Source organism: Hyaena hyaena, unplaced genomic scaffold, assembly GCF_003009895.1.
Source record: "Hyaena hyaena isolate Hyena2069 unplaced genomic scaffold, ASM300989v1 scaffold_236, whole genome shotgun sequence".
NCBI lineage: Eukaryota > Metazoa > Chordata > Mammalia > Carnivora > Hyaenidae > Hyaena > Hyaena hyaena.
The window spans coordinates 321,729-343,081 of record NW_024080868.1 but is presented as its reverse complement, the minus strand read 5'-3'; the positions used below and the strand labels follow the sequence as shown (position 1 = coordinate 343,081).

General features: G+C 34.9%; 1 protein-coding gene across 4 annotated transcripts in view; it reads left to right on the top strand.

The window, feature by feature from the left end:
• Positions 1-21,353, top strand: part of RICTOR (RPTOR independent companion of MTOR complex 2) — a 120,954-nt gene that overhangs the window by 30,538 nt on the left and 69,063 nt on the right. For all 4 annotated transcript variants that reach the window (XM_039244270.1, XM_039244269.1, XM_039244268.1 and 1 more), the window contains 2 exons: positions 7,788-7,885; positions 21,173-21,237. In XM_039244270.1, the coding sequence (XP_039100201.1) occupies positions 7,788-7,885; positions 21,173-21,237 (163 nt within the window). The remainder of the gene's footprint in view (positions 1-7,787; positions 7,886-21,172; positions 21,238-21,353) is intronic.

Below are 21,353 nucleotides of genomic sequence, written 5' to 3'. Positions count from 1 at the left end.
TATTTGTCCTTCTCTGCCTGACTTATTTCGCTCAGCATAACACCCTCAAGGTCCATCCATGTTGCTACACATGGCCAGATTTCATTGTTTCTCATTGCCATGTAGTATTCCATGGTATAGATAAACCACATCTTCTTGATCCATTCATCTGCTGATGGACACTTAGGCTCTTTCCATGTTTTAGCTATTGTTGAGAGTGCTGCTATGAACTATTCATATATCTTTTAATAGAAGTTCTGTTCAAATGAATCATTTAATTATTTCTAGCTGACTTTTTCATGTCCTATACCTTAATCAATCCTGGCTTGTATCTTACAGTTATAACATGCTTGTAATAAATTAAACATGTAATTAAACATGTAATAAACCAACAAAAAACATGGTTTTTGTTCCTAGTATTGTAAACCAGTCGCATCAGTGAACTGGTAGATGTCACTTGTTTAATTTATCCAGTCAAAGGTATGAAATGATAACCTTCAACAAGAACCTCCCTTTCCCCTTCAATAGTATATAAATGTTTACCCCTTGAAATCATTCAAAATGAGCAATTTTTTTTTTTTTTTTTTGGAATTATAGATAGGTAGATGTATTTTTGAATAAGTAGAAAGAGAAAAGTGTGAGGTGAGGTAACTTGACAATCCAGAATTTGAATCCCTGGGTCATTGGGAAGATCATCTCAAAATGTTACAGTAGAAGTCACCTTTGTCATTCCAGCCATCATAATACAAGTAGAACACCGAAACAGGAACCCAGCAAAACTATTCTACACTCTAGGAAAGAGAAATAGAGTACAGACCTCATTGTAAGGAAATCTTATTAGCGTTAGTTGAAGTTTACAATTACAGTAATCATATCATTTACATACCATGTGGGATCCTTTGCAGAGTGAAAGGAACTATATTAATAGTTCTAGTGGAAGGTGTTAATTGGAAGGCAGACAGATCAGATAGATACACTGCCATAACTGCTGCAGTAGTGGTATGAAGAATGTGTCATGGGAACATGCAGAGCAAGCTTTAGGTTAGGGAAACCTTTACACATCTGAGCCAGATTTGGAGAATGAGAATGATTTTCTCCCAAATTGGGTAGACAAAAGCCAGGCCAGGCTAAAGAAACCTAATGTTGTCTTGCTGACCATTGTAGTCCTGCCTCTGTCCAAATCTTTCCCTCTTAAGAGGTGCTTCATGAAGTCTGTCATACTTCTAAAACAGCCCTATGTGAAAATTTCCAGTTTTTAGTATGATAAACTTGACAGTTAAGATTATAATTTAACATTTATTGGCAGTAGTAATTGATTTTCCTTGCACATCTCTACTACAGTATTTATATTCAAAATATGTCAGTGATTAAAAGATTATTACGTACTACAGAGAGGAAACATGATTGTTTTCAGTATGTGAAAGAAGATAGTACTTGTTTTGCATTCCTTATGGTTTTACCAGAACAAATGGTGAAAGTTAGAAAAGAGCATATTTTGTCATTGGTATAAGAGAAAGTATTCTATTCAATCCAAGGGTTAAACAGTCTCTCCTGGCAAGTTCTGAGTTCCTATGCAGTAGAGGTAAAAAGAAGATTCTTTTCCTAGGATGCCATTAGTAGAATGCATCCTTTCCCTACTAAATTCTGTCTCTTTGATATTAATAATTGTTAGAGTTACAGGAAATGTTAGAGAACTTGAAGCGGTCCTTCCTCAACTTTTGGACCTGTGGGTAAGGGTGACTAGATGTACTCCCAGTGTCTTGGCCAGTGAAGGGGACAGATTTGCTGCTGGCTTTTGCGAAGGTAACACCAACTATAGTAATTCCCGTGTACTTTTAGTCATCATGTCTGCTTTCAGTAATCATGGATTATAATAAAGATACTATTAAACACATAAGAGATTTATATAGTAATGCTTAGTTATGTTATATTCTTATGCATTTAACTTTTCTACTTGTTGCTTACTAGAACATTTTTCATGTGTATTCACAAATAAATCACAGAAAATATTGTTTTACTCTGCTCCCGCTTCTAATTCCTATTTGATATTTTCAAGAAGGCAAATAAAATGTTTCCACTTTATTTAAAAAAATTTTTTTAAATGTTCATTTATTTTTGAAAGACAGAGCGTGAGCAGGGGAAGGGCAGAGAAACAAGGAGACACAGAAATCGAAGCAGGTTCTGAGCTGTCAGCACAGAGCCCGACACGGGGCTTGAACTCACGAACTGTGCGTGATATCATGACCTGAGCCGAAGTTGGCCGCTCAACCAGCTGAGCCACCCAGGCTCTCCCAGTTTCCACATGAAAAATGAGCAAATCTTGGATCATAAAATTAATTCTCTATAACATAAACTCATTAATTTAGACAGAGTAATATGCAAGTTAAACGTTTGCTTGGGCTAACTACATACTTTTCATATGATCTATAAAAATTGTTTTTACTGAAAAAGTAATTTTCAGTTATAGTTGCTACATTTATTAAGTATTTATTTTGGGCTAGGCACTATGCTAAGCACCTCACTTCTTACAACAATGCTTTCAAAGTTTATAATTAGTATTTTCACTGTATATAGGAAAAAATAGATGCCCATGAGATTAAGTGATTTAGCCTACATGGTTTGTAGGTGAATAAACTGTATTTGATTCTAGTTCTTTTTCATTCCATAGTTGTTCTTTATAGTACTCCCAAATAGCTGGATGCCAGCAGTTTTGGTCATTAATTTACTACTTGTACTTGAGCCTAAATTTTTTTAGTATTTATTTAGTATTTATTTTTTTGAGAGAGGCAGAGAGAGAGAGAGAGAGAGAGAGAGACAGTGTGATCAGGAGAAGGGCAGAGAGAGGGAGACACACAATCCAAAACAGGCTCCAGGCTCTGAGCTGTCAGCACAGAGCCCCACACGGAGCTGAAATTCGCCAAATGTGAGATCATGATCTGAGCTGGAGTTGGACCCTTAACTGACTGAGCCACCCCAAACCTAAATTAAAAAATCAATTATATGTTGTGTATTTATTGACTGATAAAGATATATTTATATAAAGTTTATTGCATGTTTCAAAGCAGTAAATATTGAAAAGCATTTAAAAATAAATGCATGCTTATTCACACATAAATACGTATACATGTGTGCATGTGTGTACATGTGCACCTGTACGGAGAATTGAGCTGGATGAGAATGAGTGTGTATATACATGTCTATAGATATATAGATGTAGATAAAAGGTTTGTTTACTGTTCTGTGTATATGTATCTCTATGCATATGTGTTTATGTAATATTAAATTGCTGGATACTTAGAGTTGACTGCAGTTATTTCATTACCTCCAGAGAGATTCATCAGGAGCATTCATAGGACTTATCAGTTACACCGTAAGAGGAAAAGAGCCACTGTAATTCTACCAGTTTTTTTTTTTTTTAATGTTTTGCTTCTTTGCTTTTGAATGGTTTGCCATCATAGTCAGTCACAGTTTTTTCCCCCTTATGTTGCTGTGGGTTTCCTAAACGTCAAGGCTTCTGGGAATATCCTAGTAGATTATCTCCTTTGTTCTTTATACTTCTCACATAGCACTGTTATCAGTAGGTAGTTTTGGAGAAGTTAAATTGGAAACATTAAGTGGTAGTAGGAAGAAATAAAAAGAGGTAAACTCCTTAAATTTCTTTTTGCTTCTTCTCCATCCTCCCCAATCCCCATAAAGACCACATTGATTTCAGCTTGCTCACTATTCTTCCTAGTGTTAAGTTCTGACTATATAGCACAGGAGTTGGCAAATTACAGAGCCAAATTATGTGAGCGAAGTCCGGTTTATTGAAATAAACACATTTATTCATTTATATATTTTCTACAATTGCTTTCTTGGTATAACAGCAAAGTTGAGTAGTTGCAACAGAGACTTTATGGCCTGCAAAATGTTTAAAATACTGTCTGGATCTTTACAGAAAAAGTTTGCAGCTTCCTGATCTAGCAGGTAAGGAAGAAACCAGGGATTTCTCATTTAATTTCTGGGCTAAATTTAACTTGATATTTCTCCTTCCTCTTCCCTTTCCCTGTCCTCCTCCTCTTCCTCCTCCTCCTTCTAATTTTAGAGGGATGCGTGTGAGCTGGGGAGAGGGGTTGGTGGGATTGGGGGGAGAGAGAGAGAGAGAGAGAGACAGAGAGAGACAGAGAGAGAGAGAGAGAATTTTAAGCAGGCTCCACGCTCAGCCTGACAGGGGCCTTGATTCCAGATCCCTGGGATCACAATCTGAGCCAAAATCAAGAGTTGGATGGATGGACATTCAACCAACTTAGCCACCCAGGCACCCCTAACGTGATATTTCCATGAGAACATTCTAGCACATGAGCATTACATAGTATTTTATCTGAAATGGCCCTAAAACAATTTTGAATTGGTTTGGGAAGTAGCATAGTTTCTGGGAGGAAACATAGTTTCTGTTTTTCAGTAAATATGTTATGAAGAAACTTTGAAAGTTGTCTGTAGTTGGGGGTTCCTGGGAATTAATTATGTAAAAGAGAAAGGAGTGAGGAAGGAAAAGGCTAGTTCGTTTTGATTTAGACTGACAACCCTAACACCTGTATTTATTAGTGTGTTAGGTTCATTTTATATCATTATTCATTAGGCAAACATTTGATCCAGTGTTGACGTCTATCAGTTTTCACATTGTATGCATGGAGATTTTTTTGTTGCTATTGTCAGTTTCCATTAAAAAGGGATCTCTCTTGCTCACTGATGTATTTTCACTATCTAAAATAGCACTTGACTATATAGATGTTTAATATTTGTTGAATGAATGAACTCAGATAAGAGATTTTATTTTTGTAGCAGGATTGTGGTTTTTCAAAAATGTCTACAATCAGTTTGTACCTAGGAAATAGGTAATAATGAGATATCCACAAGCCTTTATGAAGAACATACCTTTCCAGACTAATGGTGTTAACTGTGAGTCCTATCAGCTCATTACATAGTAGTAACTATATAGTCACTTCAGTGAAGCTTTGGTGCCGGGAAGCCTAATTATAAATTGATGTGAACTGGTTAGGTTATAGGTTTCATTTGGTGAATTTCACACTGACTTTAATGATCTTAACTCTGATTTTGCAAACTGCTGTAGGTTCTAAATTACCTTGAGGGTTGTTATTATATTTATATAAAGTTCTCAAATGTAGTTAAATCATTTTAACACAGTTGGCTTATAATTTTTTCCTTATCTCTCCAGATGCCATTCATAATAATGAAAAGATATTACTAAATACTGACCATTGACTTACTCATGGTCCCTTGCGGTTTGTTTAGTAGATCTGATTCCACTCAGTCATGAGCTGTTTTCATTCTACTTTTCAGATAACCTCAAAGAGTCACTAATTATAAAGACATATACTAAACCACTTAAAATTAGATTGAATTATAATGAAATTAAAAAAAAAGTATTCAAAATTTGTAGGAGATGCTACACTTTAAAATTGCTTGGAAATAGATGGGATATGCAGTATGCATAGTGCTTAGGCTCTAACCAATTTGTGGTTGTCATGGCTAAAACCCAGTATAACAGAATGGAGGAAAGTAGGCAGATGCAAGCTAAATGTAAAATAAGACAATGCAGTCTCATTTGCTGAGGAAAACAGTAATTCAAAACAAATAGTTCCCTTTAGTTTTATGTTAACAGATAAAAATCTCAAAGGCAGTTATAATGGCTCTTAAATTAAAAATCAGCAATGTGATGCTCTTTTTTTCTTCTTTAGATTGTGCTTTTGTTTAAACAAATGGGATGCTGACTATATTCATAGAAAAATAGCTTGTAGCAACCTGAGGAAATTGATCCTCTATTCCAGTCGTTTGGTGGACTACCTCCCCTTGGGGCCATATCTGGCTGTTTCCCACCTTTGTAAAGCAAGTGAGCTAAAAATGTTTTTTACATTTTTAAAGCATTTCCCCCCCAGTATTTTGAAGCTGTTACTCCACTGTCTTCTCATTTGCCTTGTTTCCCATGAGAAGTTTTCTTTGCTCCTTTCCATGTAACTTGTCTTTTTTAATCTGGTTCCTTTTAAGATTTTTCTCTGCCATTGGTTTTGAGCAATGTGATTATTATGATGTGCTTTGGTCTAGTTTTCTTCATGTTTTTGTGCTTGGGATTGGTTGAAGTTCTTGAATTTATTGGCTTATTTTCATCAAATTTGGGAAGTTTTTATCCATTATTTCTTCAAATAATTTTTCTATCCCCCATTTCTTTCTTTTGAGGACTTGTGTTATACATTTTGTAATTGTGTTAGACTACTTGAAGTTCTTCAGTTCACTAATGTTCTTTCATTTATTTTTTTCTCTTTGTATTACATTTTGGATAATTTCAAGTTCACAGTTCTTGCTGTCTATTCATATTATTATGCATTTATTCTCATTCAATATAGTTTCATTTAGACCTAGTTTTCATCTTTAGAAATTCAACATGAGTGATTTTTACACCTTTCATGCCTCTTCTTAAGTTTTTTCACATATAGACTATAGTTATAAAAATCGTTTTAATGTTCTTTTCTGCTGATTCTAACATCTGTCAGTTCTGGGTCATTTTCTGTTTTTCTGCTTATGATAGGTCATATTTTCCCACTTCTTTGCATGTCTGATAAGTTTTAACTGGCTGGTAAACATTGTAAATTTTGCCTTGTGAGGTGCTTCATATTTTTTCTGTTCTTATAAATCTTGAGTTTTGGTTTGACAGTTTAATTATTTGGAAATAGTTTAATTCTTCCAAGTCTTGCTTTGAAGATTTAGTGTTTAGTCTGTATCTGATTGTTCCCTACTACATAGCCAAGACTTTTCTAACCACTGCACATGAACTGCACAGAATTTCAATCTGGCTGTTAGGAACAGGCACTGCTCCCTGTCCTGTGTGAATGCAGCGTACTTTCCCTATAATTCTTTTGAGTAGTAATTTCTTCACACATGTGCATCAGTCATTGCTATACTGACTACCTCAGGGATAGATCCCTTTGGCGATCTTCAGAGTTTCTCTCTGTGTCATGCCCTGTTTTCTGATTCTTTTGGTTTCCTTGGACTCAGCTCTGTCTTTAAAACTTGGACTACTTGCCTGGATTTCTGCTCTCAGCACCAAGGCCTGGAAACTTTTTTTTTTAATGTTTATTTTGAGAGAGAGAGAGAGAGAGCATGAGCAGTGGAGAGGCAGAGAGAGAGGGAGAGAGGGAATCCCAAAGAGGCTCCACACCATCAGCACAGAGCCCAGCATTGGGCTCAATCTCACGAATAGCAATATCTTGACCTGAGCCGAAATCAAGACTAGATGCTTAACCCACTGAGCCACCGTGCACCCTGGCCTGGAAACTTCCTTAACTTAAGACTGTAAGCTGGGGCAATTGTAGGGCACATTTGTGTGTTTCTCATCTTTCAGGGATCACTGTTCTTTACTTCCTGATGTCCCATGCTTTGAGAACTATAGTTTCATATATTTTGTCCAGTTTTTTGGTTGATTCGAATAGGACAGTATTTTTTGGTGCCTGTTGTATGTTGTAGCAAAAAGTGATAGTTGGGATGTTGAAATTTAAGATTTAGTAGTTATGAATAATTCCAGGTAAAGATACACAGAGTTGGACCATAGGTATGAGTGGAGTAGAGGTGTGGAGGTCATCTAATGAGTCGTCCACATGGACTTTGAAGTCAACTAAGTAGATGGATTTGAGATAGAGAGTAAGACTTTAAGCCAAGAGCCAAAGCTGTGGAGTTGTAATACTGCATGTTTTATGTGTTTGGTTAGGAAAATACTCTTTTAAAATTATGTTAAATTGTCTTATCTTTTCTTCTAGAACCTTCTGACAACTTAAGGGAGATTCTCCAAAATGTAGCCAAGTTGCAAGGAGTATCAAATATGAGAAAACTAGGCCATCTGAATAACTTTACTAAGGTAAGTAATTTGAGTCTTTATGAAAATGATCACTTAAAATTCTCTGTTCCTTATTATACTTATCTCAGATACCTTTTAACTGTCATTAACAAGAAATTCTTGAGTAATCACCCAGTATTAGTGCTTTCCTCTTGCTTCTCATGGATTTTGTCATGTGTTATTAATTTCAGTATTTGAATAATGGAAGTATTATGTGCTGCTTATAGAAAATTTGGTAGGTTCAGAAAAGAAAAAAGTCACTAAGAAGTCCATCATCTAGTCATCAATGTTTTTCACATGATATGTTTCTTTGCCTTTTTAATTAACTCACTTTTATATGATAATATATGATTGTAATTAATGTATGTTTGTAGTTATGTGTGTGTGGCATTTCATTGGCATAACCATAATTTCTAGAGAAATATTAAAACTTCCTCTCTTTTTTCCCTGATCTTTTATGTCCATTTTCTGGATCTTGATTAGAGCCCAGGATAAATGTGGTGGCCCTCATCCCAATACTGACTTGATCCTTATTAGAATCAAGAATTCTTGACTTTGATAGATGGTATGTTTTTGAACGTGGTAATGCTGGACAACCAACTCTTGGAAACACTAAAATGCCTATTATAGAATGATTCCTTTGGGAAAAATTATTTCTTTTTTTAGTTTAAAAAATATACATTGTTCTGCTACATCTTAAATTTGGGAGTAATTATGTATTTTAGGCCCTTACTACTCAAAAGTTTGATCCATAGACCAGCATTGACATCACCTTGACGCTTGTTTGAAACGTTCTATTTTTGGCCCCGCTCCAGACCTACAGAATCAGAATCTCCATTTTAATAAAGATTCTCAGATGAATTGTGTGTACATTAAAGTTTGAGTGGCACTGTCCTAATCATTCCAAAATGTCTAATTCTTTACTATCTAATAGTTGGATATGGCTTGGACTTTATTTTACAGGTATAAATGGATAAGAATATAGTCACTATGTAGCAAAACTGTTTTTTCAGTATGGTGATGTGAATTAAATATAAAATAGAGTAGGGTTTTTTTTTTCATAGTTAGAAAAGTAAGTACGTATGCATTAATTTTTTGTGTGTGAAATTTTGGAATATTCTGGCATGTATTTATATATAACAGATTATATGAGGGACAAGAAAATTTATTTTTAAAAAATTTTTTAAATGTTTATTTTTGAGAGACAGAGTGCATGCAAGGGGAGGAACAGAGAGAGAGGGAGACACAGAATCCGAAGCAGGCTCCAGGCTCCAAGCTGTCAGCAGGGAGCCCGATACGGGGTTCAAACTCATGAACCGTGAGATCATGACCTGAGCCAAAGCTGGATACTTAACCAACTGAGCCACCCAGGCGCCCCTGTCTGTTTATTTTTGGAGAGAGAGAGAGAGAATATCCCAAGCAGGCTCCACACTCTCTCTGCAGAGTCCTTTGCGATGCATCAACTCACGAACCGTGAGATCATGACCTGGGCTGAAATCAAGAGACGGACGCTTTTTTTTTTTTTTTAATTTTTTTTTATTTATTTTTTTAATGTTTTTATTTTTTTCTTTGAGAGAGAGAGAGCGTGAGCAGGGGAGGGTCAGACTGAAACAGGCTCCAGGCTCTGAGCTGGCAGTCAGCACAGAGCCCGACGCGGGGCTCGAACCCACGAACCGCNCACAGAGCCCGACGCGGGGCTCGAACCCACGAACCGCGAGATCATGACCTGAGCAAAAGTCGGACGCTTAACCGACTAAGCCACCCAGGCGCCCCACAAGAGACGGACGCTTAACCGACTGAGCCACTCAGGCACTCTAGAAAGTAATATTTTTAAAATAGCTTCCAAAAGCAATGAATAAGTGCTTGAGAAAGAGTTTTCAAAAATATCCCTGGGTATGTTTTCTTTTTTTAATAAACGTAATGAAAATCTTCAAATGCATGCTTCAGTGTGCTCATCAGGTAATGTCAAGTCTTTTAGACCCAAAGTTCTTTCAAGATTGTCAATGATATCTCCTGGTTTCACTCCCTTCTATTAAATTTCCGTTTTATCTCACATTTTTCACTCAACTCGAGTAAGTTTTAACCACTTGCCTAGATTTGACCATTAAAAACGAATTTAATACAGGTTTATGTCCTGTTTGAACTCATGGTTCCTGTCATAATCAGGTTGACATTTTGATATGAGGTTCCACATCTTTGGCCAGCTGCGTTCTGACAGTTGGGGATGGATATAAGGATGGCGGTGATTTCTTTTTTTTTCATTCTGGCACTAATATGGATCTTAAAGCAATATTAAAAATCTAGAGCAGCATCTTCCAGTAGAAATAAAATGTGAACCACATATGTAATTTAAAAATTTCCAGCACCACACTAAAAAGGGAAAGGAAGCATGTGAAATTATTTTTAATAATACATTTTCTTTAATCCAGTACATCCAAATTATTGTCATTTGATGTAATTAGTATAAACTATTAATGAAATGCTTATTAACATTTTATACTAAATCTTTGAAATCAAATATGTATATTATTCATGTAGTACATTATAGTTCAGACCAGCCACATTTATGGTGCTCATAGCAACCTGTGGCTAGTAAATACCAGCCATAATGGACAGTACCTATATAGACTTTTTGGAGTAGTAGTTTAAACATTAATTTTTGGAATCTTTTGGACACTTTTTTCCCTTCTCTATTCTCCATTTATTTCTGTGTTAATCTCAACTTCTCTGAGTTAAGATTAGTTGCCCTGTCCCTTTTCCCCTTTTCCATTTCCTTGTTTCTGTATCTTTGAATTTTTCCCACAGTATTTCACTGGGTTATTTTCTTCACTTGGTCTTTCCTTGGTTTGTGTTCTCCCCGTCTCTTTTCTCCCTTCACTCTCTCCTTTGTTCTCTCTTTCCCTCTTCCCTTTGTCACCTCTTTCTTTGCCTTTCTCCAACCCCTTCTCTCTCTTTCTTTTTCTCAGTTCTCTCTCCTTTCCCTGTCTTTTCCCCCATTGTACCACTGTAGACTACAGAATGATTTATCTCCTTAATAAAGGCACTAGGCTTTGGGGCTTTTTGTATTCTTGTTTATTTTTTATTTTGCTATATCCTCTCTTTATAATGTTCACATTTCCCTCTGGCCCTGTGCCAGCTTATAGCAACCTTTTATTTTCTATTATAAATTATTTATGGGTTTAAAACCAGAAAACCAGATTTACTAGAATTTGTCTACATTATGAGGGACTAAACCTTGAGTTGGGGTCTGAGGGCTCTCCTATTAGTAAACTCCATGAGCACTGGACTTGATAAAATTAGTTTTGCTGTCCTATGATAACAGTGGGAAAAGCATGAGCTTTAGATCAAATAGGTAGAGACTTACATCCCAGCACTGATCCTAACTAGTCAAGCAAGGCAATCTCGGGCAGATTTCTCTACTCCGGTAAAGAGGCAAGGTCTGAATACAGTGCCTGGCACATAATATGTCCTTTGTAACAGGTAGCGCTTTTGTTTTTGTTTGCTGTTGCGCTTTTTGCCATTTTTCTGGGTGTTTTTTGGCCGACTCCAAGGGCATGAATCTGTTTAATAGTTCAAATTGCAGATTGGTAAGCTGTTACTATAACAGGGTTTTTTGACCTCAGTAATTCTGACATATTGGGTCCGATAATTATTTGTTTCAGGAGGCTGTCTTCTTCATTGTAGCGTGTTTAACAGCATCCCTGCTTCTATCCCCTAGGTGCCAGTAGCACACTTCCACCAGTCGTGATAATCAAAAATGTCTCCAGACATTGCCAGATATTTCCTGGGGAACAGAATTGCCCTTGGTTAATAACTACCGCTGTAAATAAATGTCTGTAGATTTTATTATATTTCTTCAAGCACCTAGTGCAAAGTAAATGCTTACTGTAAATTTAATCATGATATATCTTTGAATTCCATTTTGTTGGAGAGCTAGGTTCATAAACATTTACATAGCTGTCATTTCTCTAAAATCTGTAAGTTCATTTCCTTGTAAAGTTAGAAATTGAGAAATCTCTATGAATATCTCTATAGAATAAGAAAATAAGAAAAATAATTACGATGCCATTTAGACTAGTTAGGAGTTAGTTGGTTACCCTTCTCTGTGTTCCCATAACAGATTATGTGTGTCTACTAAATTTTATGTGTTCTTTTGTTGTTACTATTTGTTGTGGGTTACTGTCTTATTAAACTGAGTTCTTAAGCACAAGAAACATGTAGTGTTTATTTTTCTATTCTATTCATTTTTACTCCAAAGCCTGGTATATAACAAGTGTTTAAAGATTTTATGTTACATTGAGAAGATTTTGCATTTTTAACAATGGGTTTTTATTGTATTACTAGTTGTTTTGTTATTAATTATGAGCTTGCTGTTAGGATTAACTTAATTTAGTAGGTCAGTGGGGCTATAGTTCGTATAGGGTAGACCTCATCTGCAGAATTAAACTTCCTTTTAAGGCCTGAAGAGAGGTGCTAGTGATGTGATCCTGTAACCATGTGAATGTCACACACCCATGCTTGCCTTCTGACATCATTTCACTAGATAAAGTAATGTGTATAACAGACTGCTGATGAATATAATCTTAGTATCCTATTTTTAAAACTGACAACATGCTTATAATCTAAAGACCTGTTTAAAGATGAGGTATTTCAGCTCTTTATATTCTAAAAGTTCTCTTTCCCTATATTTAATCTGTTATTCATATTGAAAGCTCCAGAGGAGTCATTATTTTGTTCTTTTTTTAAAAAAAAAAACGCTCAAAAATAGTATAAGCTAAATATAAAAAATTAAAATGGCATAGAACAATATATGGTGAAAAGTGAAAGTCTTCTCTCAGATACCCTTTCATCTTTCTCCTCACTGTGACAAAAATACCATTCTCTAGAGGGAACCACTAGGAAGTATTTATGCTTCTCTGATATGAGTGTGTGTGTGTGTATTTCATTGAGTTGTGAGAATTAAATGAACTAAACAAAAAGTTGTGTTTAATATAGTACTCAGTTTACCATTTATTATATATGTATGCACAAAGGTCTATTTTTTAATACAGTCATGACGTATATTGATTTATAGTTTTTTTCCACTTTCCAATATATCCTAGAATCCTTTCCTTTTCTATAAATTTAGATCTACTACTTTTTTATAGCTGCATGTATGTATGTGGATATATATATGTGTGTAGATATATCCACAAAATATATGTGATGTACATATATATATATATTCCTACACATACATACATACAAACATATACCATAATTTAATCATTCCATTGTTAAAAAATGGTTTTCCTACTTTTTGCTGTTTTAAGTCATGTATAGTAACATTTGTGTACTTTCTTGTGCTGAATAGAATTTTCGAAGTGTGATTACTTAGCCAAAGGCCTTTGTATTTCTTATTTTAAAACCTGCTTCTACAGTGCACTCTGCAGGCGTCTGGGTGGTTCAGTCAGTTGAGTGTCTGACTAATTTTGGCTTAGGTCTCTATTCCAGGGTCATGGGATTTAGCCCCTGCGTTGGGCTCCATGCTCAGCATGGAGCCTGCTTAAGACTTTCTCTCTTTCTCTTCCTCTCTCTCTCTCTCTCCCCCTCCCTCCCTCCCTCCCTCCCTCTCTCTCTCTCTCCCTCCCCCACCCTCCCTCCCTCTCCCATGGTCACGTTCTCTCTCTCTCAAATAAAAATAAAAAATAAAATGCACTCAGAAAAGACCATTCTGTGTCGATATATTTATTTATTTTAAGTTTAGATTATTCTGTCTGTTGCTTATTTGGAAGAACTATTCATTTAACCTTCAGAGCAATTTGAGTAAAATGCGAATAGCATTTAACTGCCCTGTTTTAATTGGTCATTACATTTTTAAAAAATTAATAATTTTAATAAGCATCTCAGGCATTTTAATTACCTTGAGATAGTTTAGGCTTCTATTTTACCTTTGTCAGAATATAATACTGTTTATTGTTCCTTTTGAATATCTCGGTTTTTATAAGAAAGCCTTATAAGAAACAAATTCAACAAATTTAATTCAACAGAGCTAAAGTTAAAAAGAAGATATTTGCTCTCATGATAAGGAAAACCAAATGTTGAGTCCTAATTTCAAGCAGAACAACCTGAGGGCTGAAAACATTGTTAACTGTCTTCTGTCTCTCCCATTTCATAGCTTTCTCTTTTTTTTAAAGTTAGCTTCATTCTGAAACACCTTTGATTTGGCTAAGATACATCATCTTTACAGCTTTTAGTCCTAAAAGGAGATCGTTGCCTTCTCCTGTCGTCTTCTATATGTACCTCATTTTGGTCACATTCAGCTGGGCATTGTAACTGATAGTCATCAAAACACATGAGCCGGGAGCAACAGAAACCCAATGAAAAGCGCAATATCTAATAATTTTGCATTTTAAGTGATTGTTAAGATAGTGATTCTTACATTTTGAAAGATCTTTAGTGATTTCTAAACATAATTCATGATTTTATTCTTAATATAACACACTTCTGTGATAGAGCAGGCAGCGTTATGTTTTAATAACTTACACAGGAGACAAAAAGTTAGCAATAATGGCTAAGATAGTGGAGAAACTACTTAATGACAGAAGATTGATTAGTAATTCAGTCAGTTGTTGAAGCAGGATGAGATTCTCATTGTTTAAACATACCAGTTTAGGGTTCTTCTTGCTGTTTTTTGCCTGTTCCTAGAGTAAGACTTAAGGGGTTTAATTTGTACCTGCGGGTTTGGTTATTAAAATTAGGAGATGATTAGTAAGGTACTGAGTCAGTCACTATAAGAATTTTGTACTAAAATAGTTTATTCCTGGTATTTCGAAACTTCTAATAGGTGAACTCTTGGTGATGGAAAGTGAAAGTATAATATTTCTTTGATAATAAAAATTCAGAATCTTACCAGTGTCTTCTCTAATTTCTTATTCTTAATATATGTGAATTATTTACATATAGAGAGCTTAGTCTTTATTTGGGATAATTGTAATTCATAAAGGATATTTTCATTTAAGATTACTTAAGAAGATCCTTTTCATAATTCTGGAAACAACTTAAAAACATTAATTAACCATCATTGAAAGCATTACCCTAACATCTATTGCTGTCTTTGGGAATTAGGCACCCATAATGACAAATAATGCTGTTTTGTCATAAATTGTTCTTTTTAGTTGTTAGTTGTGATATTCCAGTTTCCAACTGAGTTGACATTTTTCTCAGAAATGTGTCTTGATATTGAAAAACAAAAGAAATGTTTGTTGCAGTTGAAACATTTGTCTTGCATTGGTATTAGATAGCAGAAAATGATAGTTCTTTCAAAATACTTTTCAAATTGTGGTTTTTGGAGACCATAATAATAACTTTGAGAGGTTGTTTTTTTTAGCTTTTTATCAAAAGTACTAACTCTAACAAGTGTTAAATAAATGGTGGACAGTCATATATTTTGTGTCTAACAAGGTAATTTGGGAATTGTTTCCCTTAATATACAGTTTTCTACAAGGATATCTGTCAGATGTGAAAAAGATACTGCAAAAAATGAGCACCAAGTACATACATAAGGGTATGTTTCTACCAACCCTTGGCAACATTTTGTTTACTTTATTTCTAGGATTTCAAAGTATTTTGTTTTATTAACATCCATTGCTACTATAGCAGAAAAAATGGAACTACTGCCTTTTTAGAAATTGAGATACACAATCAGTTTAAGAAAGTAACATTTTTCCCATTTTAAAAATATTTTATATATGTTGATATAAACAAATTGTAAGCTTCATTTTTCTGTTTGAGTTAGAATATGTCAAAGGTTTAAGTGATCATAATACCATGATAAGCAGTTTTTTTTTTTAATGTATGGTACCATACAGTGACAATGCTAGTAATCTTAAATACCTTGAAATCTCAAATACTAAATTATGTTTAATAGTTTAATAGTGTTAAGTGTAGTTTTTAATGTGTCTTTTAATCCTTTGAAATGGGCAGTTTTTATATGTGTGTTCCTAGTTGGCTGTTTTGGAAAAAAGAATGGTTAATTTCACTTACTCCTTTCATGTGTATATAACCAGAGTATATAGTTCTCCAGACTTTTGATTCATACCATTTTTGAGGCTGGAGAAATGAAATAAAGATAGTAATATTCAGTCTCCCTTTCCCCTTTGTCCCTGTGTAAATAATTTTAATACAAAATTGTAGTAACATTTTTCACATTAACATTCTCCGGACTCTAGCTGGTTTGGTCTGATTTCTGGCTTTACCACTTACTTTACCACTTACTAGCTCTTTGGCCTTGGAAAGTCATATTACCTATTATCTTCAGGGCTCATTTGTCTTCATTTACAAAAATAGGGGTAATAAGATTAATAGTCAATAAATGTTACTTCTGTTCTTATTCATGAATTCTTTATATAGATAACCATCTCCAGGTTATGTAATGCATATTGATTATAAACATTTCTAAAATACAGAAAAGCATAGAGAGGAAAACAAATCACCTATGAATGCACGTTCATTTTCGGTGTTAATATATTAATGTATAGACTTTTAAAAAATGAATCTTAGGGGCGCCTGGGTGGCTCAGTTGGTTGAGTGTCCGACTTCAGCTCAGGTCATGATCTCACGGCTCATGGGTTCGAGCCCCGCATCTGGCTCTGTACTGACACCTAGCTCAGAACCTGGAGCCTGCTTCAGATTCTATGTCTCCCTTTCTCTCTGACCCTCCCCTGCTCATGCTATCTCTCTCTCAGAAGTAAATAAAACATTAAAAAATTAAAAAAAAATTTTTTTTAATGTATCTTTAAAAAATACATCTTTTAGAATTTTCCCCGTCTTACCAGAGTACATTATACATGTTTTTCCTTATGTTTAAATATTATATAATATTCATAGGCTGTGTTCATTTCCTCCTGGATGAACATTTTGTTTCCAGTTCTTTACCATTGTAAATAATGTCATGATTTTCTTAGGTTTGAACCACTTTACATTTTAGATTACTTTGTTCATATAAATCACCAAAAGCAGATCCTGACCGTAGTGTGTTTTTCCAGTTTTTAAAAAATGTTTGCTTATTTATTTTTGAGAGAATGAGCATGCAAGAGAGCATGCAGGAGCAGGGGGTAGGGTCAGAGAGAGAGGGAGAAAGAGAATCCCAAACAGGCTCCTAGCCATCAGTATAGAGCCCAACATGGACACAGGAACCTTGAGATCATGAGTGGAAATCAAGTCGTATGCTTAACCAGCTGAGCCACCCAGGCGCCCTACATTCCAATTTACTTTACAAAATGTTTTCAGTTTATAATTTCTGTTTATAATACAGTGTATTACCTAATTTGGAATAATCATGTTAAAAAGCAGTTTCTTGCCAGTTTGGCAAACTTTATGTCAAATGGCATTTTTCAGTGCATTTGGTTCAGAATTTAGGAAACAGGAAATATGTCATGTCATTAAATTCTTTGTACGTTTTCTTGACCTCTTCTCAGTAATCTTTCCGCAACTTGTTTAGGCCTTTCACATTATAAGGGACTGCTTATATTACTTTGCTATGTGATGATAGAATGGTAAGGGCTGAATTATGTACTCCCCAAATTCATTCGTTGAAACCTTCATCCTTAGTACCTCAGAATGTTCATGCATTTGGAGATATGGCCCTTAAAGAGGCAATTGAGGTAAGTTAGGTAATATGTGTGATCCCCAATGCGGTATGACTGGTGTTCTGATAAAAGAAGGAGATTAGTACACATATATACACAGAAGAACAGCGATATGAAGACTGAGAGAACCAAGGAGAAAGGACCTCAGAACAAAGAACATGAGTAAATAAATAAATAAATAAATAAGTAAATAAATAAATTTCTGTGTTTGAGCCACTTGGTATTTGTTATAGCAGCTCTAGCAAACTAAGATCTTTTAACCTTTTGCTTATCATATTTTTACAAATACTTTTGACTAATATTTAACTTTTAGGTATACAGTTGGCTTTTTAAAGATATATAAATTCTCTTTTGTCTTGACTCTTAATAAATCTTACATTTTATTTTAAGTCTATATGTATAAAAATGTCCTCACCCTCCATTTTTTAGTACTTTTAACATTGCAACAAAATGCAATAAAAATAACAGAATTTTATACCGTTTGAAAGTCTAAAGCTTCATTGTTCATCATATTTCAGAATTCTGAGGATTTTATAGGAATACCAGTGTAAACATTTTAGATAAAGACCTGTAAACAAAAGCTTTGTAGCTTGTTCTGTTTGCTTATTTCCACAGCATTTCCTTACCACACAAAGTGACCATTTGTGTAGTCTCCTTCCTTGCTATGAAAATAGCACATTATCTTAGAGTTACTCTATTCCTGTTCTGTTTCTTACTCCATTTGGAACATTTCTTTTTTTTCCTTTTTTTTGGGGGGTTTTTTTTTGTTTTTTGTTTTGCTTCTAAAGAAGAAACTGGATAGGAAATTTATAAGGAGCCTACCAATAGGATAGGTATAGCTTTTTTTTTTTTTCCTCTACAGTATTGTGCCTTTTAAAATACATTCTTCGGTCCATTCCTTTCACAGAGACCAATGTGACAGCCACTTTGGTTGGTTTATTCTGTATGGTTAAGATGTTCATAACTTCATACTGAGGAAGAATAATAGCACTTGGAATCCCTTTTGATTCTTCAGTGTTAATTAAATGATCAACCTTCTCTTCAGTTCATTTCAGTTAGGTCTTTTAGGTAAACTTTTAGGTAAAAGTCAGTTTTCAGAACTCAGGCTAAAGTGGGTATTTAGTCATCTGGGTAATTGGTCAGTGTTCTTCATGAAAACAAGGAAAGCCTGTTTGAAGGTATAGCAGGAAACTGCTCAGTTGAAAAGAAATATAGGAGCCAAAGCTTTGGAGAAGAATCTTGTGGAGGTGAGCTTACTTCTACAGCTTTTGTTTGCCAGGTGATACTGGCTAGTGTAGAGTGTGGGCAGAAAGCTGGGGACTCAGACCTTAGGCCCAGTGGTACTGTTGCTGAAAGTCAGAAAAAACAGCACAGACCTTTTGGTGGAGACCTGGAGGCAATATAGTATAAAGAGGTTCTTGTCTCAGTACATATGTTGAATCTTGGGACTCTCTGAGATGGGAAACCTAAAAATTTAAAACGAAACAATATTTGAAAATAAGGATGGAGCTTATAGTGTTTTTGCAAGACAAAAATTGGGTAATGTCATCTTCTTGGGACTAATGCCCTTAACAACAAATAAGTTTCAGTTGAAAACAGGTTTCAGTTAAAACCTGGGGAGTGGGGAGGAAAAGGAAAATCAGAGGTAGACTGAATCTTACCGGAGCAGTATCTGTTCTGTGCTTAGCATTGTCCAGTGACCTAACAAAGAGGATAAGCGCTCTGTGGAGAAAGATACTTCAGGAGTCTGTACAAGTTTCTCTATACAAAGATTACAGGATCTACCAAGAGACAGGACTACATGAGTACAGTGAAAGGAAAAACATAGTAGAAATGGATCCAGAGGGGATCTACACATTCACATTCATTTATATAATCACTTCAGATATTTAAAAATATTTACATATCAAGAAATATGGAGAAAATAGGTGAAAATGAGTTTTTTATTATTGGATATGTGTAAAGTTAAATGAAAATTCAAGAAAGGTAAAACAATGTCTAAAAGTTAAGAACTCACTAGATGGATGTGGTAGAAGATTAGCCATATAAGAAGACAGATAAATAGAAAATATCTAACCAAAGCACTGAGATAAAAGAGAATGGAGAAAATAAAAAACAGGTTTTAGAGATTTACAGTATACACGAAAGGATCTGACATTTGAATTACCAGAAAGAAAAGAGGGAATTGGGCAATAAGTAATTTTGAAGAGATCATATACAAAATTTTCTAAAACTAATAAAATATATCAACCTAGAGATTTGGGAATTTCTGTTTTTCTAAGCAGGATAGATACAGAGAAAACCACACTTGAACAGTAAGATTGCTGAAAATCAAAAAAAAAAAAAATCTTGAAAGGATCTGACCTTCAGAAGAGCCAATAGTAAGACTGATAAGCAGACTTTTCAATAGGGATAATGGAAACCATCTTGAAGCTCTTATAAAAATAGCTGCTAACCTATAAATGTATAAATCCAGGACGATATCCTCCAAAAACAAAGTGAAAAAAAAATTTCCATGCAAACAAAAGTCGAAAGAATCCGTTACCACCAACCTTGGTTAAAAATTAAGTAAATGAAAACACCCAATAAAACAGGTCAACAACAAATGTAGGATTCTTTAGACAGAAGAAAGAATATCCCACTAAGATACCACTGAGATGAAGAATAATGGAAAAGGTGAACTTGTTGGTAAATATAAACTGATACTGACTAAATATTAACTAAAGTAAAAATAACAGTAATATGGGGCTTGAAAGATCTGTAGAAAAAACAACAGTAAAGTGAAATGTGAGGTGAGTAATTGAAGTTCAAGTGTTTGAAGAGTCTAGCATTGTTGAGGACATGGTAAAGTAATAATGTCTGTTAGTCCGTTAATAGTTAATGCATATTGTAATCTCAATGGCAACCATTAAAAAACAGTTTTAAAACCGTAAACTTGAGGGGGAAAGAGAGAATAATAAAGCATAATTACCTGATTCAAATGAAAGCAAAAAGGAGAGTTAAAGAAACCTAAAATTGGGCGCCTGGGTGGCTCAGTCGGTTGAGCGTCTGGCTTCAGCTCAGGTCATGATCTCACAGCTTGTTGAGTTCAACTCCCGCGTCCGGTTCTGTGCCAACAGCTCAGAGCCTGGAGCCTGCTTCTGATTCTGTGTCTCCCTGTTCGGATTCTGTGTCTCCCTCTCTCTCTCTGCTCTTCTCCCACTAGAGGTCTCTCTCTCAAACATAAATAAAAACATTAAAAAAAAAAAAAAAAACAAAACCTAAAATTGGCAGGTCAAATAAAAACATTGTAAGGCGATAGAAATAAATATGCATATTTTAACTGTAGTAAAATCATATATTTTCTGGAATTTTGCTAAAGATAAATACTATGTTTTTCAGTCTAAAAAGTAACGTACATATAAATGACAAAACAGGGGCACCTGAGTGGCTCAGTCGGTTAAGCATCCGACTGCAGCTCAAGTCATGATCTCGCGGTTCGTGGGTTTGACCCTGCATCGGGTTCTGTGCTGGCAGCTCAGAGCCTGGAGCCTGCTTCAGATTCTGTGTCTCCCTCTCTCCCTGCCCCTCCCCCACTTGTGCTCTTGTATGTCTCTGCCTCAAGAATAAATAAACTATAAAAAAATTATAAAAAAAAAAGAGTAGATAACACATTCATGTACTTTTGTTTTTCTGACAGCTTCTTTGTGATATTGGCCATAGTGAAGAAAAACTGGGTTTTAACTATGAGGATATCATAATTTGGTAAGTATAGTTTAGTTCCCTCCCTCACCTCTCTGGGTTTTAGCAGTTTCAACTGTAGTAATTTTAAACCAAAAGGATATTGTAACACATTATATTTAATTTTGTGGAAACAGTTG